The following is an 18,559-nucleotide window of genomic DNA, read 5'->3' on the forward strand; positions in this document are numbered from 1 at the left end:
GGAAACTGTAGAAGAACATGCATGAAAAAGCATCTCAAGGTGATACAGATTCCTACCTTACAAAATAGATGTTATGGATTAAATGTGGTCTATGTGATGTGATATATCTACTACGTTAGACACAATATATTCAATGTAAAGAAACTCTCCTTAAGAAATTCTTACGAAATTCCTATCTATTTTGTCAAATTGTCTAATCCTTACAATGGATTTGCAATGTGATTAGGGGGACAATTCCCTCTTGGCCAGCTCTTGAATTACTGCAACATGTAGACATACAGTAGCTCTAGTTATGGTCAGTTATGTCACGCCCTGACCAGGTGAACTCTGCTATTTTGGTCAGGGTGTGGTATTTCTATGGTTTATTTTCTATGTTTTGGTTATAGCCTTTCTTTGTGGTTTATTTCTATGTTGGGCTCGGGGTGATTTCCAATCAGACAGCTGTCGCTAGTTATGTCTGATTGGGAATCACATTTAAGTTCCTTTTCCCCCACGATGTTTGTGGGTTGTTGTCTCTTTTTGTTGAGCAGTTAATGATCAGGCATTTTCTTGGTTTTGTATACGTGTTTTATTCAGTGTAAGAATAAACATGTGTTCGCTCCCAGCTGCGTTTTGGTCCGCTTCTTCATCACCCGATGCCAATCGTTACAGAACAACCCACCGAACCAGGACCAAGCAGCGGGAGGATAAGGAGCGCGAGAGATGGGCTCGCGAGGGGAAGGAGTTGTGGACCTGGGAGGAGATCATGTCGGGGAAGGGACCCTGGCGGAAGGATTCCCAGGTCGAGGAGGTGATGCCAGCCGGTGGAAGGAGTCGCAGGCGGCGGTCGAGGAGGCCCGGAAGACACCCCCAAGACATTTTTTTGGGGGGGCTAATGGGGTGGTCCGGAAGGGCAGAGGAAGAGCCCAGACCACTGCTCTCGTGGGGGATAACGGCGAAGGAGGAGGCAGAGATGTGGCAGGTCCTGGAGGACCTGCGTAGGGACAGCGTGGAGGAAGAGCCTTGGGGGGCAGAGGTGCGCACGGTATCGCCAGTGCGCCTGCACAGCCCAGTGCGCTCTGTGCCAGCGCCCCACATTTGCCGGGCTAGGGGGAGTGTTCAGCGAGGACGTGTTGTGCCGGCTCAGCGCTCCTGGCCTCCGGTGCCCCTTCTCGGTCCGATGTATCCTGCGCCGAGGTCGCGCACTGTGTCTCCGGTACGGCTGCACAGCCCAGTGCGTTCTGTGCCAGCGCTCCACACTTGCCAGGCTAAGGTGGGAGTTGAGCCAGAACGGGTGATGTCAGCTGTGCACTCCAGACCTCCAGTGCGCCTCCTCGGTCCAGGATATCCGGCGCCGCTTATGCGCACTGTGTCGCCGGTGTGCGGTCACGGTCCAGCACGTCCTGTGCCAGCACCTCGCCCTTGCCGGGCGAATGTGGTGCGTGTCCCCAGTCCAGTCCGGCCCGTCCCTGCTCCCCGCACCAAGCCAGTGGTGCGTGTCCCCAGTCCGGCCCGTCCCTGCTCCCCGCACCAGGTTAGTGGTGCGTGTCCCCAGTCCAGTCCGGCCCGTCCCTGCTCCCCGCACCAGGTTAGTGGTGCGTGTCCCCAGTCCGGCCCGTCCCTGCTCCCCGCACCAAGCCAGTGGTGCGTGTCCCCAGTCCAGTCCGGCCCGTCCCTGCTCCCCGCACCAGGTTAGTGGTGCATGTCCCCAGTCCTGTCCGGCCCATTCCTGCTCCCCACACCAGGTTAGTGGTGCGTGTCCACAGTCCTGTCCGGCCCATCCCGGCTCCCCGCACCAAGCCGGTGGTGCGTGTCCCCAGGCCAGTCCGGCCCGTCCCTGCTCCCCGCACCAGGTTGGTGGTGCGTGTCCCCGGTCCTGTCCGGCCCGTCCCTGTTCCCCGCACCAGGCCCACGCCGCGTGTCCACAGTCCGGCACGGCCTGTGTCCGGTCCACCGGTGACCAGTCCTGTTCCGGTCGGCGGCTCCGCTCCGGAGCCTGAGCATGCCGCTCCACCGTGGTCCAGTCCGGGCCAGAGGGGTAGGGCTAGGGTGGAGGCAGGGGGAGAAACACGCCCGGGGCCAGAGCCTCCACCGAGGGTGAGGCGCCCACCCGGGTCCCCCCCCTAATAGACTTTAGGTTGGTGCGCCGGGAGTACGCACCGTTGGAGGGGGGGGTACTGTCACGCCCTGACCAGGTGAACTCTGCTATTTTGGTCAGGGTGTGGCATTTCTATGGTTTATTTTCTATGTTTTGTTATAGCCTTTCGTTGTGGTTTATTTCTATGTTGGGCTCGGGGGTGATTTCCAATCAGACAGCTGTCGCTAGTTATGTCTGATTGGGAATCACATTTAAGTTCCTTTTCCCCCACGATGTTTGTGGGTTGTTGTCTCTTTTTGTTGAGCAGTTAATGATCAGGGATTTTCTTGGTTTTGTATACGTGTTTTATTCAGTGTAAGAATAAACATGTGTTCGCTCCCAGCTGCGTTTTGGTCCGCTTCTTCATCACCCGACGCCAATCGTTACAAGTTCCTTGGCTGACAAAATATAAACAGCACCCTACATGCACTAGAGAGAGAAAGAGAGAGCAGAAGGAAATCACTTTTACATTATTTATTTGACTAAAATTTGATTTTAGATTACATTTCCAATACTGTATTGCTTTCCCTCAGAGTAACATAGCATGGCCATGTTAGGGGGGCATTTGCTCTAGGATATCAATCATCTCCCAAATAACCATGATTGCCCCTCTCTTCTAGGAATTTCAGCTGTGCACTTGGTGGAAGCTGGACTGAAATCCTACTGTGACTTTGCAGTTTACCCTTTCCTATAGCTTTGCAAGCTCATAACAGTGGATATATGTGCGCATATTTGCATACCTGTGTGTGAGAGAGATGAGGGGGAGGGGAGTACTCTAACTGTACATTCACATACAAATATCCAGAGGAGACACCCGATAGCTTTGAAAATGGTCAGCCTGAAATAGTATCTTGCTTTAACTGGTACGACAAGGCTTGTAAAAACCTCTTCTGTTTAACATAGCCCATGCTGCAATATTTTCAATCACCCTGCCCACTACTTCCTGTTAAGTTACTACAGTCCTCGGCTTCAAAAAGGTTGACAGTGCTGCTTCCAGTCATCTCTTTGTGGGACAGATGCCCCCCCCCCCCCCCCCCCCCCCCCCAAAAAAATAAACATTCTCAGCAAGATTGTGCACAACCATCAAATGTGATGAAGTAACTTATTCATTACAGACAATGCATCAAACAACTAGAGGTGCTAAAACACATACATAAACTACGATCTTGTGACGCAAACTGCAATAGTAATGTGGTGCTGGCCTGTCATACGGGTAATTTGGCACACAATGGCTGAAAAAATCCACTCTCTTTCCTGTCTGGCGCTGAGAGGGAATAGTTAGCAGATCGAGGTCCATGCCAGAGCTCAGGCATGTATGTGTAAGTTCACTACATGAGTCTTCCAAAGCATCTGCTATCTGAGGAATGGGGCCTTGTGCTGAAAGTGGAGAAGATAGGGAGCCAGAAAAAGCCAGCCTGCATCTGCCAGTGATCTCAAGTGTGGCGGCCCTTGACAGTTTCAGTCACACAGAATCAGCCACTGACTGTCAGAGACACATCACATTCTGAGCCACAGAGACCTCTCTTTGGAGTGGGTGAGACGACAGGAGGCTGGTGAGGGGAGGATGGCCCATAATTCAGTTCAATCCAGTATAGGCTTAACTGAATGACAAAATAGACAGAATAAAAAAATGGAATTATATTGAATAGTTTGGGGTAGGCCTCGCCTACGAGGAATGCTCCTCAGAGCCAGATGCTGATGACAGACTGTCCTATGTTGGGCCGCTGGCATCAAAACCCCCCTGCTGGGGGAAAGGAGGTTATTATGCTGGTGGTGGTGGGGAGTTGGAAGGTCGTAGCTACAAAACAACAAGTGGGAGGCACAAAGGTTTGAGTTGACATATACAGTAAATACTCCTCCAGATTCATGCCCATTGGTTGAAAGAAAGGAGAGTGCTTAATGCACGAGTGAGCCCGTAGGCTAATCAACAAGAGCGGTGGAATTGCCTTGGTGTGCCACGCTCATAGGCTGAAGTTAATGTGAATGCACCAATTTGTAAGTCGCTCTGGATAAGAGCATCTGCTAAATGACGTAAATGTAAATGTAAATGTTAATAGGTGAATGACATTCCACACAGTAGCTAATAGTAAAGGAGGAGGTAGGATGTGACGCTATGCTGATGAGGTAACGATATAATCATTACCATAAGTACCTGCTATGCTAATAAGGTAACATTATAACCGCTACCACATAAATACCAGATATGCTGATGAGTGAGATAGGAAGCGATGTGAATTATACAGTTGAAGTCGGGAGTTTACATACACCTTACCCAAATACATTTAAACTCAGTTTTTCACAATTCCAGACATTTAATCTGAGTAAAAATGTCACATTTTAGGTCAGTTAGGATCACCACTTTATTTAAAGAATGTGAAATGTCAGAATAATAGTAGAGAGAATGATTTATTTCAGCTTTTCTTTCTTTCATCACATTCCCAGTGGGTCAGAAGTTTACAAACACTCAATTAGTATTTGGTAGCATTGCCTTTAAATTGTTTCACTTGGGTCAAATGTTACGGGTAACCTTCCACAAGCTTCCCACAATGAGTTGGGTGAATTTTGGCCCATTCCTCCTGACAGAGCTGGTGTAACTGAGTCAGGTCTGTAGGCCTCCTTGCTCGCACATGCTTTTTCAGTTCTGCCCACACATTTTCTATAGGATTGAGGTCAGGGCTTTGTGATGGCCACTCTAATACCTTGACTTTGTTGTCCTTAAGCCATTTTGCCAGAACTTTGGAAGCATGCTTGGGGTCATTGTCCATTTGGAAGAACCATTTGTGACCAAGCTTTAACTTCCTAACTGATGTCTTGAGATGTTGCTTCAATATATCCACATAATTTTCCTACCTCGTGATGCCATCTATTTTGTGAATTGTACCAGTCCCTCCTGCAGCAAAGCACCCCCACAACATGATGTTGCCACCCCCGTGCTTCACGGTTGGGATGGTGTTCTTTGGCCTGCAAGCCACCCCCTTTCTCCTCCAAATGTAACAATGGTCATTATGGCCAAACAGCTCTATTTTTGTTTCATTAGAGCAGAGGACATTTCTCTAAAAAGTACGATCTTTGTCCCCATGTGCAGTTGCAAACCGTAGTCTGGATTTTTTATGGTGGTTTTGGAGCAGTGGCTTCTTCCTTGCTGAGCGGCCTTTCAGGTTATGCCGATATAGGACTCGTTTTACTGTGGATATAGATACTTTTGTTCCTGTTTCCTCCAGCATCTTCACACGGTCCTTTGCTGTTGTTCTGGGAGTGATTTGCACTTTTCGCACCAAAGTACGTTCATCTCTAGGAGACAGAACGCGTCTCCTTCCTGAGCGGTATGATGGCTGCATGGTCCCATGGTGTTTATATTTGCGTACCATTGTTTGTACAGATGAACGTGATACCTTCTGGCGTTTGGAAATTGCTCCCAAGGATGAACCAGACTTGTGGAGGTCTACAACAGGTCTTGGCTGACTTCTTTTGATTTTCCCATGATGTCAATCAAAGAGGCACTGAGTTTGAAGGTAGGCCTTGAAATACATCCACAGGTACACCTTCAATTGACTCAAGTGAGGTCAATTAGCCTATCAGAAGCTTCTAAAGCCATGACATAATTTTCTGGAATTTTCCAACTTAGTGCATGTAAACTTCTCACCCACTGGAAATGTGATACAGTGAATTATAAGTGAAATAATCTGTCTGTAAACAATTGTTGGCAAAATTACTTGTGTCATGCACAAAGTAGATGTCCTAACCGACTTGCCAAAACTATAGTTTGTTAACAAGAAATTTGTGGAGTGGTTGAAAAATGAGTTTTAATGACTCCAACCTAAGTGTATGTAACTTCCGACTTCAACTGTAGATATGGGCATAATGAGTAGAACTATAGAGGTTTGTGTGCAGTTCCTCTGAAGGGAACACAGTTAGAATCTACGTGGAATATGTAATCATGCCTCAAGGCAGGGCAAACATAAACAATTACTCATATGGGTCTTATGGCCTTGAATATGACCCTGCCCTGTGATATGACCCTTTGCCTGAATGGTAATGTGCAGAGTCATGGTAGGGCAGGCATGGAGGCTGAAGAGGGGCATTGCCCTGGCATAGCAGTATAAGGGGGTAATCCTCAGTAGAACAGGTGTGAGAGAGTGGGGTGTCAGCACCATTGGCATGGCTAGACTTGAGCCTTTGTTTTAAATGGGACAGGCATGTGGCACCTCCTTCCGTCAGACAAACTCTGGCATAGGCAGGACTAGGGTGTCAAACTTTCATTACAAATGAGAGATGCATTTACAAGTAAAATGTTTGTTTAATCCATAGCTGCATTCAAGGAATGTGAATAGAAAAGTGGGAGGATGGCAGTTGTTCTGCTTAGTAATGTTGCCTGGTAACCACTCAGCTTGTTGGACATGTGTTGGTGGTTGCAAAAGACCTTTATCCGGTGTGACTCCATCTCCTCTGAATATCTTTGTTACAGTATTTTACATCATTGTTATAAACTATGGCCTGGAGTGGCTTTAGAGGTGAAGTCATCAGTCATCAGCAGACTCACACAGCTTAGTCATACCTCCCTGATATATAGAGATAGCCATCTCGGAGCCTGGCCATGAAGATTACAGAAATAAAACACAGAGAAAGGAAATAATATGGCATTTAAACAGCTCAGGGTGAATAAATGTGAACATATAAGGAACACAAGCTGACATAAAAGAATATTGGACACCAGCTCAATATAATACATAATGTACGTATACTCATGACACTAGTGTTTGAGTAGATTAAAGAAGGGCACTGTGCTTTCACTTTCACTGTTGTTTTGGTCTGTTTTGGTAGAGGATCATGGCACAGATGATGTTATGGTCTGTTTCTGCTCCAGCTGGAGCGGTATAGCAACACTAACATGTTGTTTTATTGATGAGTCTGCAGAAGTGGCCCACATAAGAGGCCTAATTACAGAAGCTCCATTTCTTATCACATGGCTTCCCTACAGGAGGGAGAACTGGATTCACCAGATTGGTGGACTCCTTGGTGAAGAACCAGAATTAACTCAACCTGTCTAACTCTCACAATAGCTCTGATAACACAGACACGCTGGTATTCGGTCAGAAATGTCTGGAATGTTCACTTATGATAGCTTCTTCAATGGCATCTGATGAGTAAGAATGCTCTGTATGTCTCTTTGACATTTCATTTTATTTAGCGTTTGTCAATATTTGGAACGATTATATGATTCAAAGCAAACATAGTAAGAGGAGGCCTTTGCTTGAAGAACATTTCACTCAAGTAGATTTTCTTATTTGATAGAGTGATGAATTTGACCCAGTTTTCTGTTGCAGTTGATGTTAGACAGTTTTCCATTTCTGTTCTCAGCAATGAGACTGAGACTCTAAAGCCTCATCCTGTAGGTGTGTCTATGTATGGTTGTGAGAGAGATCGACAAAGAAGGAGGGGCAGTGGTATGAGTCCTCCAGAAGGGTGAAATAAAGGCTGAGTGCATGAGACAGCAAATATGACAGAATGCTATGTTCATGACAGAGGAAGGGATTGACGATTGTAATGTGTGTGTGTGTGTGTGTGTGAACAAGGGACTGAAGGTCAGTGGTAAATGCCTTGAATTACCTCATCAATATTTTTTGGCCTACACTGTCTCTCCAAGCAAACTGCAGAATACCCATAATCCATGAACACTGGCTGCTGCATTGAGCAGGCTGCTTGCCAAGTGAAACCTGTGATAGGATGCAGTAAACAGTCTGACAACCTTCTGAGACACCACGAGGTAGACGCAGCACAGACCAATGATTATACATCGGTAAAACTACCAGTATAATGACATGTATGACCCCCAGTGAGCAGCACTTTTATGAACTTTTAATCATTAGACAAGACCATTAACATCATCATCTAAGGCAGGGTTTCCCAAACTCGGTCCTGGGCCTCCGTTTTGTTTTTTTGCCCTCGAACTATACAGCTTATTAAAATAACCAACTCATAATCAAGCTTTGATTATTTGAACCACCATTGTAGTGCTAGAGAAAAAAACTAAACGTGCCCCCGGGAAGGCCAGGACCGAGTTTGGGAACCCCCGATCTATGGTATGTATGATGTCAGCCTAAGTAATTGATTCACAATTCACATGCACATTCAGCTTTGAAAATTGTTGGCAGTGGGAGGATATCATGTAGCAAACGGATCACATACTTCCTTGTTCATATATGCAGGAGAGTGAGGAAGTGATAAGGCCTATTAAGACAGAATCATCACTTGATGAATGCTGATGGAAAGTGAAGGCTGTCGGGGTAACGGTTTGTGACACATTTTTTGATTGTTTTGAATAAGTTACCTCATCCAATTTTCTACATTATTAATTGGTTATCTTAAGAATAAGACATTCTTAAAAACCTAAAAGATTGTGTTGATGAGCATCTTTATACTGACAGACCAAGGCAGTGGGTGAGCAACTGGAAAAATTAAAGGAGATTCTGCCAAACACCCATTCTGCCAAACAGAATCTACATACAACACCCTAAAGATGTTTATAGCATGACTAATCAACCCCAATGAAAACAAGCAGTCCCCTCTCAGGGTGGAAGCCTAAAATGGCTGTCTACAGGAGGTTGTGCATCGATATACTGTCCTAAAAGCATGCTGTTCCTGTTGTGACTGGAGCAGGCCAGTGTTAATTGAAAGAGGAAATACTTACGTAACATGTTCCCGTCTCCTCTGGGACACAAAACAAAGGCTACTGTTTTCACCCCTTAATTGGAGATTATGATTCATATATGCAAATTCCCCATGTCTCTAATGAGTTTTTTTTTTAGGCGTGCTAGGACTAGCAGAGTGATGATTCATTGAAAATCGTCTTTGAAGCCTTAATTCTGTAGCACAGGCCTCCTGGTTGGCTGCCATTCCCCGGAGATTAAACACAGAATGTAATTACAAGGCAGATAGATCTCTGTTCTCTCTGACACAGAAACCCAGCCACACACTGAAGATGGAGAAACGCACTGGGAGATTAGAGAACAGATATTTTAGAGCTGGCAGTTATCAGGTTTAACAATCCAAGAGTTTCATCAGTGATATGGCAAAATTAGATATTTCCTCTTGATCCTGTTCCAAACAGTGTTTTTCTTTTATGTGAATGACCCCTCTCCGACCCCCGTCGACCCCAGTCTGTTTACAGAGTATGTCACATAAACTAACCCTGGAGAGGAGATATTTGCTGCCAATATAATAAAGACAGCTGCACAACAAAGCACTCTCTCTCTGCCCATCTGACATGCTGGAAATCAATGGACTATTTTCCATCCCCATTGCAAACCTAATGTGGCACTGCTTTAATCCATGGAAATATCAACAAAATGGACAGGGCACTACCACAGTGGCTAAATATACACAGTCAAGCCAGGAGACATCAATACAAAGTGTGAGAGAGGCGCTGTTTAATCCAAAGATTCCCCTTCCCACCCCAGTACAAATGTGCAAGTCTGCTCAATCACGGATCAGAAATAGAAGGCTTGACACAGCTATTTAGTCCTGAGCACATTCCTTTTAAAACCATGTATACCACTAGCATTTCTCTATCAAACAAAGGCCTAGAAGTAAGTCAAACCACTGTGGACACTGTCTGGACAAAAGGATGTGAAACATGAGGTCCAACGCCCCCTTTGCTTTCTATTTTTGCTGGTCTGCTGTACTGCGCTCTATCTAGACCAGAGACTGTGTGAGCTAGACACGGCTGTCAGTTCACATTACGTTGCTGGACTGAGGAGAGGGCCCTTATCTGTGCCACACTCTGGGAGATGAGAAACACGCTGGGGCTGGAATACAGAGGAAAAATCCTGAGCTGTTAAACAGGTTCTGACAGGGAGGATGGTGCAGGCAAAAACCTATTTAAAGGACCATTCAAGACAATATGATACTAGCAAAAACGACCATCAATATTTTTTACATCTTCCAGAAGTGCTATCCAAGGACACTAAGTGCATCTTGTTACATCCTGTCATAAACTGAATCCTGACTAATAGGCAGTTTGTAAAACACAACTCTTGATTGCATCGTTTTGGGAAGATGAATTGCAATGCTTTTTCTTGTTGATAATAGTTTTAGCATAGGAAACAAGAGATGTGAGGAGGCAGAACTCAACACCTTTTACCCTTGACACAGAGATTCAGGGCTGAGGTAGGCTTCAGGGCAGGGCACTAGGGCTCTTTGTGAGCTGTGGGGTGAGGGGGCAGGGAGGTAGGGTGTCTGGGGAGCTGTTTCATGCAGTGGGGCCATCAGCAGGCCAGGCCAGCTCCAGCTCCTCTTACTGCGGGAGATCAATAACAGCAGCAGGGGTGGCGCCATGAAGCGCTGATTCAGCATAATCTCTCACCCCCCGCTACCATTTTCTGCTTTTCACACTCTCCCTGTTTCTTACTTTGTTCCTCTTTTTCCCCTACACAATGTCTCTCTGCTCCTTCCTCTCTGTAATAGAGATGCTATACCAGCATGTCAGTCTTACTCTCTCTCCATCTTTGCCTCACGTATTGCCAACCCCCTCTTTTTTCCTCTCTCCGTCTCCCTTGGATACCAGCTGCCTCCAGTCTGCCGTCTGCCAACACAGTGCTAGTATCGTTGTGCTAACACTACAAGTAGTGATGTTCAAAGAGCTAACAGCACAGACTGTGGGGGCTAAACAGCTCTAGTGCCTGGAGAGATACCAGCATCAATAACAGTATATTGATAATCACAACACTGATGCTAAATGTACACAATGTGTATGAATAAAAGTCTCCATATGAGCCCTGCTTTCAATATCAGTTGATCGGCTCTGAGTTTAAATTAGTATGACATATAAGGCCATCAACTACACACGTCCATTCACTAACCCATTAACGGATCAAACAGATGTACACTGAAACGCGCCCCCAGACATAAGCGGAATTGATTAACTGTGGGAATCATAGACACACAGTTAGCTCAGTGTGGCTTCATGTCTCTTAGGCAGAGGAAACTGGAGGCTGTGTTTATTGATGGTGGGCGTTGTTTGTGCTGTGTGGAAGCTTCATTCACTCTAATATGGCAGGGTGACTGAGACTGGCTCTGCACTGTCTGGGACAATGGGTCCACTGTGTGAGTGGAAGGTTAGTGAGCTACTGGTCTATCTACCATTGTGTCCTCCTCGTATTTCTGGTGATACAGTGTATATAGATAATAGCACGCCTCTCAGGGAGCGGCCATCAGGTCTTATCTCTGTGGGGATGATGACTAACACCACCAAGGATTAGACAGTGGTGTTCTGGAGGCAGGAAATGGGGAATTTATTACAGGGAAATTCAATATTCTGTAGAGCTTATCACCATTAATTATTTTGGATGTCGGAGATGCCATTGATCCAAATCTAAACACGTAGTGATAATTTTCTTAGATGAAATTTATAAACTGTTTGAAATTCTGAGTCTAGTTAAGAGTAAATTATATTGAGGAATAACTAATAAACCAACTATTCAGTGACGTTTGACAATGTTCAAGTGATATCAATTTAATAACATGGCAATGCATTGTGCTTTCTGACAAAGATGTAACTTGGCACTTGTGATATTAATCAAAGTGAAATCACATTCAAATGATTTAATGATCTGGAGGACCAGTGTGGATGACTGCATTTCTCTCTGTGAGCAGTGAGCAGGATGACGCAGTGAGTTATGAATGGGCTTGCCATGATCGGAGGCCTCTTGGATTGGTGATGCAGATCTGTCCCATGGGCGCCCTCTGGTGGCTGTCTCTCTACATGAACACATGCTGCATCAGCTCGGAGCTCTCTATGCCAGGGGAGAGGCACATGGCCCCTGACTGAGACAGCAGGATGGAGAGGATCTCCTGGGCCAGTAAAGGCTTGTTCTTCTGGCCACAGCAACCTGCTATCTCACCCCAGTTCTCTGCAGAACACCCAGTATCATCCAGAATCACCTTCTCCAAAGTACCTGAAAATCACAGCACAAGTCAACTCAACTTGTGTATGTGTGTGCGCGACCATGTGTGGTTGCCCTGCTGATTGGTGGGTGGGTATAGCCTACCTACCTTGCCCACTTGAATGTGTTTTCTCCACCATCTGCAGTGCCAGGTCCTCCAGATCAGAGTTGAGCAGAGCATGGCAGGCAAAGCCCAAAGAAAGCACTGCAGGCTGGCCCTGGTACTCCTGAGTCAACGCCTGGAGAAGAGCCAGACTGGGACAACCCTTCAGCACAAACAGACAGTCACCTGCGCACAAACATACACACAGAGAACAATACACACACACTGAGTCACTCACACATTTACTACATAGGATGTGTGTGAATAGTATCTGTAAATGAGTGTTCCAAACCTGCAGTAAAGCCTTTGCTTTGATAGATGAACTCCATAGTACTGCTGGTCATGCCTCTCTTGCACATGCTCAGTGCGGCCTTCCTGAGCACGCCGCAGGCCTTGTAGACGATGTGGGCCAGAGCCAGGCATGTGTCGGCCATCCGCGGCTTCCTGTCTCCATGCTCACAGATCACATCCCCCAGAGCCTCGCTGTATGTTAGCCTGAGAAGGTTATGGAGAAAGCTGTAACCCGACATAGACTCAATAACAAAGAGCTCTAAACACAATATCTATATATCTTATATCGTGATTGCTATAACCATGCCCAGCTATACCATTCAAACTCTACAACAAAAAGACTCATAACTCCTAATGCTCATATTATTTATACACTCTGATATGCTGACCTCTTCTGGGTTACCCAGTGTGTGACCAGCTCTACATAGTTGAGCTGCATGGCACACCGGACCCCCTCCACTGACAGGGTCTCCCCAGGCAGCTGTTTCCCAGCATGCACCGAGATCATGAGTGCCTGAAAGAAGAGAAGCAGAGGGGGCAGTTCCCCCTGGCCCTGGTACACTGTGACCGCTAGAGGGGAAACAAAGATGACATAGGTTGAAAACAGTTCATACAGACTTATATACTCTATATACCCCTACCTACATGTCCAAATGACCTCGACTAACCTGTACCCCCGCACATTTACTCTGCACAAGGCCCCCTGTAAATAGTCTCGTTATTGTTGTGTAAATCTACTGTTACTTTTTATTTTTACATAATTGTATTTTGTCAATATTTTCTTGACTTTATTTCTTGAACGTTACTGTTGGTTAAGGGCTTGTAAGTAAGCATTTCACAGGTCTACTTCTGTTGTATTTGGCACATGTGACACATTAAATTAGATTTATGTGCTGTATGCCTGTACAAGATGCAGAGTTACTTTATGGTTGAGACCACAATGACCCACATGATGTGTGTATAGGGACCACAACACTATAGGACGTCTGTATAAGATAGAAAATAAAGAGTTTCCACCTTTGAACCTTTCCATTGTCTCCATGTTTCTCAAAACTCCATGAGGGGATTTGGCAGCATGGAAAGCAGCTGCCTCATACTCACCCCCCTCAAATAGGTCAATGAACCTGCAGGGAGACACAACACATAGAGGAATGATCTATACATACAGTATGCATTGGTTGAAAGCATAGTACTAGAACTCGGAAAAGAACTGAAGTACCTTTCAATGTAATCCACCAAGAGCTCCGATTCATTGACCTTGCTGGGATCATCCTCTTCAAACACTACTGCACTAATGCCAAGGAAATCAGTGTCGCTCACTAGAACGAAAATCATATCACTTTATTGCTGCTGTATCATCAGCCTTATCATAGTTAAAAAACACACAAAAGCTCTCGTCAGGTTTATAGGCCTGCCGCATCATAAGTAGAAGACAAACAGGTTACAACACAAAAAGAAGCTAGGCTACATTATCCCTGACTAGAACTTCATTCACTGTCAGTGTCACTAATACTAACATACACTGTATGCTAAAGTGGAAGTGTAAAATACTTTTCAGATGAAATATATTCTCCAGTTTTGATGTGATGAACTCTAGTAGAGTGACTTCTTTTCCTGTCTTTTCCCATGTCATGAGGGAGTCATTCAGAAACTTCATCTTTTTGTATCTAGAAAACCAGAAGAACCGATAACTTCAGCAACAACATAGGTGTCTTCAATGGTATTCTATAGCCACTTGTGCCAGTGAGTCTTGACCAAAGTGAGACACAGTCTCACCGGAGTTGGAGTCTCTCATTCTCCACTGCCAGCTCATCCCTCTGGTCCAGGGCGGATCGCATTTTATTGTCCAGGTCATCCTTGACAGAAACAGATACATACTGGCTCCTTCTCTTTATCTGCAGGTCGTCTCGCTTTCGCTCAAGGTACTCCAAATGCTTTGCCAGAGCTGCTGGGTTCATCGACTCATCAAATGTCAGACCTGGAAAAAACTATACTGTAAGCACCGGTCATGAATGACATATTGACATGACATGACACATGACAATATGTACTTGGGAAACATAAAGCCATTATAATGTTAAGACAAAACAAAATGGCACAATGAGTTCAGCAATGTAGGGCCATGCCTGGAATTTGCCCAACGGGCCGTAATGTCTTGCTGTCTGAGGTCTTCTGATGCAATGAGGGTCTCTTGACTCTCCTTGACTCCTGTAGTCTATTTAACTCAGCCTGCAGTTCTGCAGTGTCTCTCTGAATGATAGCAATCCTAGAACGGGAAAAAACAAGGTTCAGGCATGGATGATATACTATACTCTGGGGCCACCATTGTGCCATGTTGAAAAATTGAAGTGATTCTCTTGCCTTTCCTGAAGCTGGACAGCTCTTCTCTGACAGTACATAAGGGAGGTGGGCTGGGCCACCATGGCCTTCAGTTTCCCATGTGCTAACTTGGCATCACACTCACTCTTCTTTATGGCACAGATGAACTCATCATACTCTTTCTTGATGGAGGTGAGAATGGTTTTGTATGCAGTTGCATACTCAATTACCTGAGAAAATCAAACAAGCAAGAGACAGGCCTAGTTACAACGCAACAAGTTAGCCTAGGCATTCTGATCAGTTCACGTGTGTAGGCCTAAAAAATTATTGAGTGATGATGCTGAAACAAGGCGAAAGGGTATGGTGGTTCATGTTGATACCTTATCAAATGCAGAACTGTAAATTATGTAACGTTGCTCATCAGGTCCCTCATCTGGACACATCAGACGTTCCTTCTCATGTTGAATGTATTCACCAAGAGATTCGAGGAAATACTTGTCACTGGCAGATTTGATAGGTGGCAAGGTTCTTCTTTCAGATTCATCTGCGGAGTGATGTAAGTTTCCAGCCCCAAACATGATTTTCTTATGTTTTTCAATTGCTGCTAAGAGCACGGTTTCATTTCTCCAACACTGAGAAATATTGCAGAGACATGTCCAAAAGATAAACAGGAAGGTTGCTATGGACATCTCGAGGGTATACTGGGTAATGTAGTTATAACATCGACAACAACAAAAAAACGATCAAAACGAATTTAATATTTTCAGATAAAAACTAAACAACATATGTTAAGGTGAAAATAAGCGTTATGTAAATAAACTTTACTGAGAGAGGTATTTTGAACAGGCATCTTATTTAACACCTACTCCCTGCAGACGAGCCCCGTAAACCCCGTCGCACGCTTCGAAAGCCCTCTTCTCATGATCCGCCATTAGCAGGAGACCTGTGGTAAGATCGTGCTCTCTATTTTAGGCCATTATTTACCATAATAACGAAATTGTATACTGTGTTAAAGCTGAAGTAGTTATAAATACAACGCTGTCGTTCATATGTGCAGGTGGATTGAACGCCAAGATGCAGATTTTCGTCAAAACCCTCACGGGGAAGACTATAACCCTCGAGGTGGGCACTTAGGGCTTGTGTCACGCGTTGTGATGGAGGGGTTCTTCTACTAGCGGGGCATGTGTACATTGTCTGTTATATCATTCTAGAGTGCGTTATTTCAGTAATCAATCAGCCTTATATATTTGTAACTCCACATCTTAATTGGAGTAGCCGGAACTTGCCAACCTGTGATCTTAGTTTTTTTTTTATTCTGAGATGCTACGTAGGCTAATGTTACAGTAGCTAGCTACATTTTGATAGCATGGCCCTGCGTATACACGTGGAAATGACCAGTTCAGCTCGGATAACTAATTTAACTATATTGTAACATCCCTATGTTAATGTAACTTTCCAAATAAGTGATATTTGTTCTTGACGTTTGGCTGGTAACAAGGTGACGTTAATCAATATCATGGGAAGGCATGTTAGCCACGTTACTGTTTTAAAAACTGACAGGTTCTCATATTAACAGGTTGAGCCTTCAGATACCATTGAAAATGTCAAGGCTAAGATTCAAGACAAAGAAGGTAATTACATACATTTTTCATCCGTTGAATTGAATATAAGAGAGCACTGACGTTGGCTGTCAAAGACTGAACTCTATGCACTCGGGTCCGCCTCTAGGTATCCCTCCTGATCAGCAGAGGTTGATCTTCGCTGGTAAGCAGCTGGAGGATGGACGCACACTGTCTGACTACAACATTCAGAAGGTGAGAACATTTTAGCCTCCCTAAACATTTGACAATACTACACTTTAGTAAAGGTGTTGCAGGAAGTAGATTACATCAACTAAGTGCCAACACAGAATTCCCTTAGACCAGGATTTCTCAGAGGTCTCTATGTTTACCTGACCTGGGACTCTGGTTGGGTTCTGTTCAAAAGGCCTAGCCAAAATATATAGATGTATTCAGTAACCAGAAGAGCAACTTGGCGGAATTATTTTTTTCTCTCTCGGTTCAAGTCTAACAATTTGATAGCATGGCCCTGAGTACACACGTGGAAATGACCAGGTCAGCTCGGCTAACTAATTTAACTATATTATAATATAGGTCAGGTCTGGGTGTTGTTGGGTCTGATGTTCATCCTCTTAAATTTTTACAAAACATTTATTTAACTAGTTATGTCAGTTAAGAACAAATTCTTAATTACAATGACAACCAACTGTTCCTAGGCTAACTTCCTTATTCAGGGACAGAATTACTGATTTTTCCCTTGTCAGCTCAGGGATTCGATCTAGCAACCTTTCGGTTACTGGCCCAATGCTCTAACCACTAGGCTACCTGCCTCCCCTTTAACCTCCCAAGGCCCACAAAGATACTTTTTTTGTTACATTTATCTGATCACATTTAAGAGGTGTGCTGAATTTTCAGTTAATGTTCAAAGTATACCAATTCATGGTAATGCAACATCTATTGCCATCAGGAGTTATTATTGGTGGTAGGTAAGATAATTAATTGTTTCCCAGCATTGTATTGATATTTTGTTTCTGGGTGCTTTTAATTCTGTGACTGGTGAATAATCCTTGTTTATTGGAGTTTCTCCTTACCATCATACAGTCAAAGTATTTTGTCATATGCAGTGTTGACCATTGAAGCCATAGCTATATGTTGTCAGTTTGGCTCAACTGTTGCTTTTTCCTGCAGGAGTCCACACTGCACTTGGTGCTGAGACTGCGTGGGGGTGCCAAGAAGAGGAAGAAGAAGTCCTACACCACTCCTAAGAAGAACAAGCACAAGAGGAAGAAGGTCAAACTCGCAGTTCTCAAGTACTACAAGGTAAGGCATTTTCTTTATTGTGGATTTCAGCTAGATTCAATGAATTATATAATTAATTTTGGTAGTAGGCTGTTTTGGCTGTGACCACTACCATATCTCTAGTGATTGGAGCCAACTATTGTTTTGTAGACATTTGTTACTTTATTTATTTTCAAGCTGAATGAAACCGGGGACATACTGCAACCCAAACTTGTCTAATAACCAAGGACATTTTTGGCTGATGATTAAAATTAATATTCAGACTTCCTGTGTTGTCAAGAATTCCTCATCAATGAGTCCTGTTGTAAAAATAGCACTTTATTTTTTGCAAACCCTTTGCTATGTTGTGTCCTACTGAACACAGCCACTGTCTTGTGTTCCATTGCTGTACTTATGGCTTCCATGGTGTTTCCTCAGGTTGACGAAAACGGCAAGATCCACCGTCTGCGTCGTGAGTGCCCAGCTGATGAGTGTGGCGCTGGCGTGTTCATGGCCAGCCACTTTGATAGGCACTACTGTGGAAAGTGCTGCCTCACCTACTGCTTCAACAAGCCTGAGGACAAATAATCTATTGGACTGGAGTAAATAAAATGTTTTTACCAATCACTGTGATGGCTTGATTCTTATATTTTTTTCACAATGGATAGATTGGTTTCCAATTTGGACATTTTTCATAGGGTTATTATTAGCAGGGCTACCAATAAAATTGTCTTTTTAGGCTCGAACATTATTTCAAATAAAATGGGCATTGTAAAACTGGATTTTTACAATGCGACTTTTCAGTTGTCACTGGATGTTCCACATAGCTTGTGCTTCATTTAGCGGAGGGGCACAAAAACCGTCATACCCGTTCACGTAGTGGGACAAGAAAGGAAGAGAGCTGGTGACAGCACCGGGCAGGGAACGCTACGGCAAAAGTTGAAATATTTTG

At 44.6% G+C, this 18,559-nt stretch overlaps 2 protein-coding genes across 2 annotated transcripts; one reads left to right on the plus strand and one right to left on the minus strand.

Moving 5' to 3' along the window:
- Window positions 1–11,503: 11,503 nt before the first annotated feature.
- On the minus strand, window positions 11,504–15,564 carry LOC115193645 (clathrin heavy chain linker domain-containing protein 1). Its single transcript, XM_029752495.1, has 11 exons — window positions 15,151–15,564; window positions 14,813–15,000; window positions 14,578–14,717; window positions 14,228–14,429; window positions 14,003–14,118; window positions 13,671–13,770; window positions 13,469–13,575; window positions 12,841–13,021; window positions 12,453–12,655; window positions 12,167–12,346; window positions 11,504–12,069 (listed from the first exon to the last, which is right to left on the minus strand). Exons 1-11 carry the CDS (start codon window positions 15,457–15,459, stop codon window positions 11,873–11,875), a joined length of 1,923 nt encoding a protein of 640 aa, XP_029608355.1. The 5' UTR covers window positions 15,460–15,564; the 3' UTR covers window positions 11,504–11,872.
- A 71-nt stretch (window positions 15,565–15,635) lies between these two features.
- Window positions 15,636–18,235, plus strand: LOC115193648 (ubiquitin-40S ribosomal protein S27a). The gene is made up of 6 exons (XM_029752497.1): window positions 15,636–15,718; window positions 15,828–15,892; window positions 16,347–16,401; window positions 16,499–16,584; window positions 17,518–17,649; window positions 18,046–18,235. The coding sequence occupies exons 2-6, from the start codon at window positions 15,845–15,847 to the stop codon at window positions 18,193–18,195; spliced, it is 471 nt and encodes a 156-aa protein (XP_029608357.1). The 5' UTR covers window positions 15,636–15,718; window positions 15,828–15,844; the 3' UTR covers window positions 18,196–18,235.
- Window positions 18,236–18,559: the final 324 nt, after the last annotated feature.

The sequence above is a fragment of the Salmo trutta genome, chromosome 5, assembly GCF_901001165.1.
Source record: "Salmo trutta chromosome 5, fSalTru1.1, whole genome shotgun sequence".
Lineage (NCBI taxonomy): Eukaryota > Metazoa > Chordata > Actinopteri > Salmoniformes > Salmonidae > Salmo > Salmo trutta.